We start from the raw sequence: 11,625 nt of genomic DNA, 5'->3' as shown, positions 1-11,625 counted from the left end.
GGAGAGTACAGATAATGGACGGAGTTGGGTGGTTGGAGAACATCACCATACAATAAAGGGTAAAGTACGGTCATGGTGTCCCGGGGAGAGCACAGATAATGGATGGAGTTGGGTGGTTGGAGAAGATCGTCATACAATAAAGGGTAAAGTATGGTCATGGTGTCCCGGGGAGAGCACAGATAATGGACGGAGTTGGGTGGTTGGGGAACATCGTCATACAATAAAGGGTAAAGTATGGTCATGGTGTCCCGGGGAGAGCACAGATTATGGATGGAGTTGGGTGGTTGGAGAACATCGTCATACAATAAAGGGTAAAGTATGGTCATGGTGTCCCGGGGAGAGCACAGAGTCCCGGTACTATAATACATAATAATGGACGGAGTTGGGTGGTTGGAGAACATCGTCATACAATAAAGGGTAAAGTATGGTCATGGTGTCCCGGGGAGAGTACAGATTATGGATGGAGTTGGGTGGTTGGAGAACATCGTCATGCAATAAAGGGTAAAGTATGGTCATGGTGTCCCGGGGAGAGCACAGATAATGGACGGAGTTGGGTGGTTGGGGAACATCGTCATACAATAAAGGGTAAAGTATGGTCATGGTGTCCCGGGGAGAGTACAGATAATGGACGGAGTTGGGTGGTTGGGGAACATCGTCATACAATAAAGGGTAAAGTATGGTCATGGTGTCCCGGGGAGAGCACAGAGTCCCGGTACTATAATATATAATAATGGATGGAGTTGGGTGGTTGGAGAACATCGTCATACAATAAAGGGTAAAGTATGGTCATGGTGTCCCGGGGAGAGTACAGATTATGGATGGAGTTGGGTGGTTGGAGAACATCGTCATGCAATAAAGGGTAAAGTACGGTCATGGTGTCCCGGGGAGAGTACAGATAATGGACGGAGTTGGGTGGTTGGAGAACATCGTCATGCAATAAAGGGTAAAGTATGGTCATGGTATCCCGGGGAGAGCACAGATTATGGATGGAGTTGGGTGGTTGGAGAACATCGTCATACAATAAAGGGTAAAGTATGGTCATGGTGTCCCGGGGAGAGCACAGAGTCCCGATACTATAATATATAATAATGGATGGAGTTGGGTGGTTGGAGAAGATCATCATACAATAAAGGGTAAAGTATGGTCATGGAGTCCCGGGGAGAGCACAGATTATGGACGGATTTGATTGGTTGGAGAAGATCGTCATACAATAAAGGGTAAAGTACGGTCATGGAGTCCCGGGGAGAGCACAGATAATGGACAGAGTTGGTTGGTTGGAGAAGATCATCGTATTATAAAAGGTATGGTGATGGTGTTACAGGGAGAACACAGAGCCCCAGTGCTGGCACTCCACATCCCTTGAAGGGTTAAGGATCCAGAGAGAGGCAGGAAGTTTTGGGAGGGGGATGGAAGACTTTCACCTCTCATCTCTCTCCTCCTCCCCCCTCTGAGGATGCTGGCTGGAGTGGGCTGTCCAGGGATGGTTTAAGGAGGCGAGAAGTCTGTGTGTGTGGGATCTACAGAGCTGGCAGAGGGAGACCAAGGTTGGCCTGGGTACCACAGACCAGGGGCTGGATGCTGGACATCCCGAGTGAACCTGGACACTGGGCCGGTGGGACATTCCAGGATTTGCATTGAGATTTTCCTGGCACTGACGTGGAATACTGGCGTTGATTAGTCAGTTTCATGGATTTGGGGATTTCATGAGATGACACATGTGGGAACGTTTATCCTTGTATTGCGGAATTGTCTGCACCACAATTGGATTACCATTTACGGGATCCGCTATCCCACTACAAGCACTACAGAAACTTTAGGGGATCACCACAGCGACTGTATGATGTAATCGGTGTGGCCAGGAGCCAGCCAAGCCGTAGACCTGTGCTGTATCCTTCCATTTCTTGGATTATTGTGAATCCTGGGGGTCACCGAGCACCAGAATTCTCTAGAGGATTGAAGACTTCAGGAGTTGTCCCTACGTGAGGCCAGGAGTTATCCATACATGAGGCCACCACATCTCAACTAGTGTCTAGGAGCTGTGGGACCCCGGCTGGAGACGGGTTCTGGGCCCTTAAGGGAGAGACAAACTCTGTGGCTTCGTTGGTTGGGATGTCCTAGTCAGTTCGCAATCCGTCCTGTGGAATTTACGTCTATTCCAGATTTTCCTTTTACTTGATTGACCACTTGGATGACCATGGCAAAGTCATTGTGGTGTTTGTGCAGCTATGTACTATGTCTAAGTCTTGGTGGAAGCTACGCCACCAACTACCCGCCTCGATACAACCTCTACACAGGAGGGACGGCCCCACAAAGTCAGTTCATGACAGCACAAGGGGTAACACAAGCACAGAACGGCCTTCGGGCTGCCAGCAGGCACAGGTAGGTGGCCCGTGGAGGAGAAAGTACCAACCTTTACCCTGCCTATGGCTTGTAGATCACTCTCTGGAGGTGCTTTATGGTTGGGGAAGGAACCCCAAAGAGTCCTCTAATGCCTAAACTAGAAAAACACTTCTGTGGAAGGTGACCCATAATCTCATGAATTTGTGAGGGAACGTGGGGGGCGGGGAGGGGGATTGACATGAGTATTAGTCATAGTGACCTATGTATGACGTGAGGTGCAAGTAAAACATTCTTTACTGTCCATGAGGTGCACCTAGAACATTCTATACTGTCCATGAGGTGCACCTAGAACATTCTTTACAATCCGTGAGGTGCACCTAAACATTCTATACTGTCCATGAGGTGCACCTAGAACATTCTATAATGTCCATGGGGTGCACCTAGAACATTATATAGTGTCCGTGAGGTGCACCTAGAACATTCTTTACTGTCCGTGAGGTGCACCTAAACATTCTATACTGTCCGTGAGGTGCACCTAGAACATTATATAGTGTCCGTGAGGTACACCTAGAACATTCTTTACTGTCCGTGAGGTGCACCTAGAACAAACTATACCATCCGTGAGGTGCACCTAGAACATTATATACTGTCCGTGCGGTGCACCTAGAACATTCTATACTGTCCGTAAGGTGCACCTAAACATTCCATACTGTCCGTGAGGTGCACCTAGAACATTCTATACTGTCCGTGAGGTGCACCTAGAACATTCTATACTGTCCATGAGGTGAACCTAGAACATTCTATACTGTCCGTGAGGTGCACCTAGAAGATTATATACTGTCCATGAGGTGCAATTAAACATTCTATACTGTCCGTGAGGTGCACCTAGAACATTCTATAATGTCCATGGGGTGCACCTAGAACATTATATAGTGTCCGTGAGGTGCACCTAGAACATTCTTTATTGTCCGTGAGGTGCACCTAGAACAAACTATACCGTCCGCGAGGTGCACCTAGAACATTCTATACTGTCCGTGATGTGCACCTAGAACATTCTATACTGTCCATGAGGTGCACCTAGAACATTCTATACTGTCCATGAGGTGCACCAAGAACATTCTATACTGTCCGTGAGGTGCACCTAGAACAAACTATACCGTCCGCGAGGTGCACCTAGAACATTCTATACTGTCCGTGAGGTGCACCTAGAACATTCTATACTGTCCATGAGGTGCACCTAGAACATTCTATACTGTCCATGAGGTGCACCAAGAACATTCTATACTGTCCGTGAGGTGCACCTAGAACATTCTATACTGTCCGTGAGGTGCACCTAGAACATTCTATACTGTCCGTGAGGTGCAATTAAACATTCTATACTGTCCGTGAGGTGCACCTAGAACATTCTATACTGTCCGTGAGGTGCACCTAGAACATTATATAGTGTCCGTGAGGTGCACCTAGAACATTCTATACTGTCCGTGAGGTGCACCTAGAACATTCTATACTGTCCGTGGGGACTTTCCTTCATTTCTGGATGACTGTCCCCAGCTTTGCACCCAGCCTTTATATTCCCTACAGTCCAGGCATTATAGCTGCCATAACGACCAACTCTAAGGTGTTATCCCTACTATAATGTCCTCCATGTCTGAGGTCCTATATCTACTATAATGTCCTCCATATCTGAGGTCCTATATCTACTATAATGTCCTCCATGTCTGAGGTCCTATATCTACTATAATGTCCTCCATGTCTGAGGTCCTATATCTACTATAATGTCCTCCATGTCTGAGGTCCTATATCTACTATAATGTCCTCCATGTCTGAGGTCCTATATCTACTATAATGTCCTCCGTATCAGAGGTCCTATATCTACTATAATGTCCTCCATGTCTGAGGTCCTATATCTACTATAATGTCCTCCATATCTGAGGTCCTATATCTACTATAATGTCCTCCATGTCTGAGGTCCTATATCTACTATAATGTCCTCCATGTCTGAGGTCCTATATCTACTATAATGTCCTCCATGTCTGAGGTCCTATATCTACTATAATGTCCTCCATGTCTGAGGTCCTATATCTACTATAATGTCCTCCGTATCAGAGGTCCTATATCTACTATAATGTCCTCCATGTCTGAGGTCCTATATCTACTATAATGTCCTCCATATCTGAGGTCCTATATCTACTATAATGTCCTCCATGTCTGAGGTCCTATATCTACTATAATGTCCTCCATGTCTGAGGTCCTATATCTACTATAATGTCCTCTATATCTGAGGTCCTATATCTACTATAATGTCCTCCATATCTGAGGTCCTATATCTACTATAATGTCCTCCATGTCTGAGGTCCTATATCTACTATAATGTCCTCCATATCTGAGGTCCTATATCTACTATAATGTCCTCCATGTCTGAGGTCCTATATCTACTATAATGTCCTCCATGTCTGAGGTCCTATATCTACTATAATGTCCTCTATATCTGAGGTCCTATATCTACTATACTGTCCTCCATGTCTGAGGTCCTATATCTACTATACTGTCCTCCATGTCTGAGGTCCTATATCTACTATAATGTCCTCCATATCTGAGGTCCTATATCTACTATACTGTCCTCCATGTCTGAGGTCCTATATCTACTATAATGTCCTCCATATCTGAGGTCCTATATCTACTATAATGTCCTCCATGTCTGAGGTCCTATATCTACTATAATGTCCTCCATGTCTGAGGTCCTATATCTACTATAATGTCCTCCATATCTGAGGTCCTATATCTACTATACTGTCCTCCATGTCTGAGGTCCTATATCTACTATAATGTCCTCCATGTCTGAGGTCCTATATCTACTATAATGTCTTCCATATCTGAGGTCCTATATCTACTATAATGTCCTCCATGTCTGAGGTCCTATATCTACTATAATGTCCTCCATGTCTGAGGTCCTATATCTACTATAATGTCCTCCATATCTGAGGTCCTATATCTACTATAATGTCCTCCATGTCTGAGGTCCTATATCTACTATAATGTCCTCCATGTCTGAGGTCCTATATCTACTATAATGTCCTCCATATCTGAGGTCCTATATCTACTATAATGTCCTCCATGTCTGAGGTCCTATATCTACTATAATGTCCTCCATATCTGAGGTCCTATATCTACTATAATGTCCTCCATGTCTGAGGTCCTATATCTACTATAATGTCCTCCATATCTGAGGTCCTATATCTACTATAATGTCCTCCATGTCTGAGGTCCTATATCTACTATAATGTCCTCCATATCTGAGGTCCTATATCTACTATAATGTCCTCCATATCTGAGGTCCTATATCTACTATACTGTCCTCCATATCTGAGGTCCTATATCTACTATAATGTCCTCCATGTCTGAGGTCCTATATCTACTATACTGTCCTCCGTATCAGAGGTCCTATATCAACTATAATGTCCTCCATATCTGAGGTCCTATATCTACTATAATGTCCTCCATGTCTGAGGTCCTATATCAACTATAATGTCCTCCATATCTGAGGTCCTATATCTACTATAATGTCCTCCATATCTGAGGTCCTATATCTACTATAATGTCCTCCATGTCTGAGGTCCTATATCTACTATAATGTCCTCCATATCTGAGGTCCTATATCTACTATAATGTCCTCCATGTCTGAGGTCCTATATCTACTATAATGTCCTCCATATCTGAGGTCCTATATCTACTATAATGTCCTCCATGTCTGAGGTCCTATATCTACTATAATGTCCTCCATGTCTGAGGTCCTATATCTACTATAATGTCCTCCATGTCTGAGGTCCTATATCTACTATAATGTCCTCCATGTCTGAGGTCCTATATCTACTATAATGTCCTCCATGTCTGAGGTCCTATATCTACTATACTGTCCTCCATGTCTGAGGTCCTATATCTACTATACTGTCCTCCATGTCTGAGGTCCTATATCTACTATAATGTCCTCCATATCTGAGGTCCTATATCTACTATACTGTCCTCCATGTCTGAGGTCCTATATCTACTATAATGTCCTCCATATCTGAGGTCCTATATCTACTATAATGTCCTCCATGTCTGAGGTCCTATATCTACTATAATGTCCTCCATGTCTGAGGTCCTATATCTACTATAATGTCCTCCATATCTGAGGTCCTATATCTACTATAATGTCCTCCATATCTGAGGTCCTATATCTACTATACTGTCCTTTGTATCTGAGGTCCTATATCTACTATAATGTCCTCCATGTCTGAGGTCCTATATCTACTATACTGTCCTCCGTATCAGAGGTCCTATATCAACTATAATGTCCTCCATATCTGAGGTCCTATATCTACTATAATGTCCTCCATGTCTGAGGTCCTATATCTACTATAATGTCCTCCATATCTGAGGTCCTATATCTACTATAATGTCCTCCATGTCAGAGGTCCTATATCAACTATAATGTCCTCCATATCTGAGGTCCTATATCTACTATAATGTCCTCCATATCTGAGGTCCTATATCTACTATAATGTCCTCCATGTCTGAGGTCCTATATCTACTATAATGTCCTCCATATCTGAGGTCCTATATCTACTATAATGTCCTCCATGTCTGAGGTCCTATATCTACTATAATGTCCTCCATATCTGAGGTCCTATATCTACTATAATGTCCTCCATGTCTGAGGTCCTATATCTACTATAATGTCCTCCATGTCTGAGGTCCTATATCTACTATAATGTCCTCCATGTCTGAGGTCCTATATCTACTATACTGTCCTCCATGTCTGAGGTCCTATATCTACTATACTGTCCTCCATGTCTGAGGTCCTATATCTACTATAATGTCCTCCATATCTGAGGTCCTATATCTACTATACTGTCCTCCATGTCTGAGGTCCTATATCTACTATAATGTCCTCCATATCTGAGGTCCTATATCTACTATAATGTCCTCCATGTCTGAGGTCCTATATCTACTATAATGTCCTCCATGTCTGAGGTCCTATATCTACTATAATGTCCTCCATATCTGAGGTCCTATATCTACTATACTGTCCTCCATGTCTGAGGTCCTATATCTACTATAATGTCCTCCATGTCTGAGGTCCTATATCTACTATAATGTCCTCCATGTCTGAGGTCCTATATCTACTATAATGTCCTCCATGTCTGAGGTCCTATATCTACTATAATGTCCTCCATGTCTGAGGTCCTATATCTACTATAATGTCCTCCATGTCTGAGGTCCTATATCTACTATAATGTCCTCCATGTCTGAGGTCCTATATCTACTATAATGTCCTCCATATCTGAGGTCCTATATCTACTATAATGTCCTCCATATCTGAGGTCCTATATCTACTATAATGTCCTCCATGTCTGAGGTCCTATATCTACTATAATGTCCTCCATGTCTGAGGTCCTATATCTACTATAATGTCCTCCATATCTGAGGTCCTATATCTACTATAATGTCCTCCATGTCTGAGGTCCTATATCTACTATAATGTCCTCCATGTCTGAGGTCCTATATCTACTATAATGTCCTCCATGTCTGAGGTCCTATATCTACTATAATGTCCTCCATATCTGAGGTCCTATATCTACTATAATGTCCTCCATGTCTGAGGTCCTATATCTACTATACTGTCTTCCGTATCAGAGGTCCTATATCAACTATAATGTCCTCCATATCTGAGGTCCTATATCTACTATAATGTCCTCCATGTCTGAGGTCCTATATCTACTATAATGTCCTCCATATCTGAGGTCCTATATCTACTATAATGTCCTCCATGTCTGAGGTCCTATATCTACTATAATGTCCTCCATGTCTGAGGTCCTATATCTACTATACTGTCCTCCATGTCTGAGGTCCTATATCTACTATAATGTCCTCCATGTCTGAGGTCCTATATCTACTATAATGTCCTCCATGTCTGAGGTCCTATATCTACTATAATGTCCTCCATGTCTGAGGTCCTATATCTACTATAATGTCCTCCATGTCTGAGGTCCTATATCTACTATAATGTCCTCCATGTCTGAGGTCCTATATCTACTATAATGTCCTCCATGTCTGAGGTCCTATATCTACTATAATGTCCTCTATATCTGAGGTCCTATATCTACTATAATGTCCTCTATATCTGAGGTCCTATATCTACTATAATGTCCTCCATGTCTGAGGTCCTATATCTACTATACTGTCCTCCATATCTGAGGTCCTATATCTACTATAATGTCCTCCATGTCTGAGGTCCTATATCTACTATAATGTCCTCCATGTCTGAGGTCCTATATCTACTATAATGTCCTCCATGTCTGAGGTCCTATATCTACTATAATGTCCTCCATATCTGAGGTCCTATATCTACTATAATGTCCTCCATATCTGAGGTCCTATATCTACTATAATGTCCTCCATGTCTGAGGTCCTATATCTACTATAATGTCCTCCATATCTGAGGTCCTATATCTACTATAATGTCCCCCATATCTGAGGTCCTATATCTACTATAATGTCCTCCATGTCTGAGGTCCTATATCAACTATAATGTCCTCCATGTCTGAGGTCCTATATCTACTATACTGTCCTCCGTATCAGAGGTCCTATATCAACTATAATGTCCTCCATATCTGAGGTCCTATATCTACTATAATGTCCTCCATGTCTGAGGTCCTATATCTACTATAATGTCCTCCATGTCTGAGGTCCTATATTTACTATACTGTCCTCCATATCTGAGGTCCTATATCTACTATACTGTCCTCCGTATCAGAGGTCCTATATCAACTATAATGTCCTCCATATCTGAGGTCCTATATCTACTATAATGTCCTCCATGTCTGAGGTCCTATATCAACTATAATGTCCTCCATGTCTGAGGTCCTATATCAACTACAATGTCCTCCATATCTGAGGTCCTATATCTACTATAATGTCCTCCATGTCTGAGGTCCTATATCTACTATAATGTCCTCCATGTCTGAGGTCCTATATCTACTATAATGTCCTCCATATCTGAGGTCCTATATCTACTATAATGTCCTCCATGTCTGAGGTCCTATATCTACTATAATGTCCTCCATATCTGAGGTCCTATATCTACTATAATGTCCTCCATGTCTGAGGTCCTATATCTACTATACTGTCTTCCGTATCAGAGGTCCTATATCAACTATAATGTCCTCCATATCTGAGGTCCTATATCTACTATAATGTCCTCCATGTCTGAGGTCCTATATCTACTATAATGTCCTCCATATCTGAGGTCCTATATCTACTATAATGTCCTCCATGTCAGAGGTCCTATATCAACTATAATGTCCTCCATGTCTGAGGTCCTATATCTACTATAATGTCCTCCATGTCTGAGGTCCTATATCTACTATAATGTCCTCCATGTCTGAGGTCCTATATCTACTATAATGTCCTCCATATCTGAGGTCCTATATCTACTATAATGTCCTCCATGTCTGAGGTCCTATATCTACTATAATGTCCTCCATGTCTGAGGTCCTATATCTACTATAATGTCCTCCATATCTGAGGTCCTATATCTACTATAATGTCCTCCATATCTGAGGTCCTATATCTACTATAATGTCCTCCATGTCTGAGGTCCTATATCTACTATAATGTCCTCCATATCTGAGGTCCTATATCTACTATAATGTCCTCCATGTCTGAGGTCCTATATTTACTATAATGTCCTCCATGTCTGAGGTCCTATATCTACTATACTGTCCTCCGTATCAGAGGTCCTATATCAACTATAATGTCCTCCATATCTGAGGTCCTATATCTACTATAATGTCCTCCATGTCTGAGGTCCTATATCTACTATAATGTCCTCCATATCTGAGGTCCTATATCTACTATAATGTCCTCCATATCTGAGGTCCTATATCTACTATAATGTCCTCCATGTCTGAGGTCCTATATCTACTATAATGTCCTCCATGTCTGAGGTCCTATATCTACTATAATGTCCTCCATGTCTGAGGTCCTATATCTACTATAATGTCCTCCATGTCTGAGGTCCTATATCTACTATAATGTCCTCCATGTCTGAGGTCCTATATCTACTATACTGTCTTCCGTATCAGAGGTCCTATATCAACTATAATGTCCTCCATATCTGAGGTCCTATATCTACTATAATGTCCTCCATGTCTGAGGTCCTATATCTACTATAATGTCCTCCATATCTGAGGTCCTATATCTACTATAATGTCCTCCATGTCTGAGGTCCTATATCTACTATAATGTCCTCCATGTCTGAGGTCCTATATCTACTATACTGTCCTCCATGTCTGAGGTCCTATATCTACTATAATGTCCTCCATGTCTGAGGTCCTATATCTACTATAATGTCCTCCATGTCTGAGGTCCTATATCTACTATAATGTCCTCCATATCTGAGGCCCTATATCTACTATAATGTCCTCCATATCTGAGGTCCTATATCTACTATAATGTCCTCCATGTCTGAGGTCCTATATCTACTATAATGTCCTCCATATCTGAGGTCCTATATCTACTATAATGTCCTCCATATCTGAGGTCCTATATCTACTATAATGTCCTCCATATCTGAGGTCCTATATCTACTATAATGTCCTCCATATCTGAGGTCCTATATCTACTATAATGTCTAGTCCAGAAGGTCAGTGCCAACCCCAGCCGAGAGTCCAGAAGGTCAGTGCCAACCCCAGCCGAGAGTCCAGAAGGTCAGTGCCAACCACATTCTGGAGTCCAGAAGGTCAGTGCCAACTACAGTCTAGAGTCCAGAAGGTCAGTGCCAACCCCAGTCTAGAGTCCAGAAGGTCAGTGCCAACCACAGCCGAGAGTCCAGAAGGTCAGTGCCAACCACAGCCGAGAGTCCAGAAGGTCAGTGCCAACCACAGCCGAGAGTCCAGAAGGTCAATACCAACCAGTCTAGAGATGAGGATGCCAGCTCCAACCACAGCCAAAAGACCAAGAGGTCCTCACTATCATAGCTTAGAACCCACAAGTTCAGTGCCAACCCCAGCCGAGAGTCCAGAAGGTCAGTGCCAACCACAGTCTAGAGTCCAGAAGGTCAGTGCCAACCACAGTCTAGAGTCCAGAAGGTCAGTGCCAACCACAGCCTAGAGTCCAGAAGGTCAGTGCCAACCACAGCCTAGAGTCCAGAAGGTCAGTGCCAACCACAGTCTAGAGTCCAGAAGGTCAGTGCCAACCCCAGCCTAGAGTCCAGAAGGTCAGTGCCAACCCCAGCCTAGAGTC

At 43.0% G+C, this 11,625-nt stretch overlaps 1 protein-coding gene across 1 annotated transcript in view; it reads left to right on the top strand.

Annotated features, from left to right (window-relative positions):
• Positions 1–1,470: 1,470 nt before the first annotated feature.
• LOC149435483 (EMILIN-1-like) overlaps positions 1,471–11,625 on the top strand; it is a 96,577-nt gene continuing 86,422 nt past the window's right edge. The window contains exon 1 of the mRNA XM_089662618.1: positions 1,471–2,379. Coding sequence (XP_089518744.1) covers positions 2,189–2,379 — 191 coding nt within the window. The 5' untranslated portion in view covers positions 1,471–2,188. The remainder of the gene's footprint in view (positions 2,380–11,625) is intronic.

Source organism: Staurois parvus, unplaced genomic scaffold (assembly GCF_062004578.1).
Source record: "Staurois parvus isolate SC_StPar_1 unplaced genomic scaffold, SC_StPar_1.0 ptg001501l, whole genome shotgun sequence".
Classification (NCBI taxonomy): domain Eukaryota; kingdom Metazoa; phylum Chordata; class Amphibia; order Anura; family Ranidae; genus Staurois; species Staurois parvus.
Note: the sequence above shows the minus strand (reverse complement) of the source record. Positions and strands in the feature narration are given on the sequence as shown.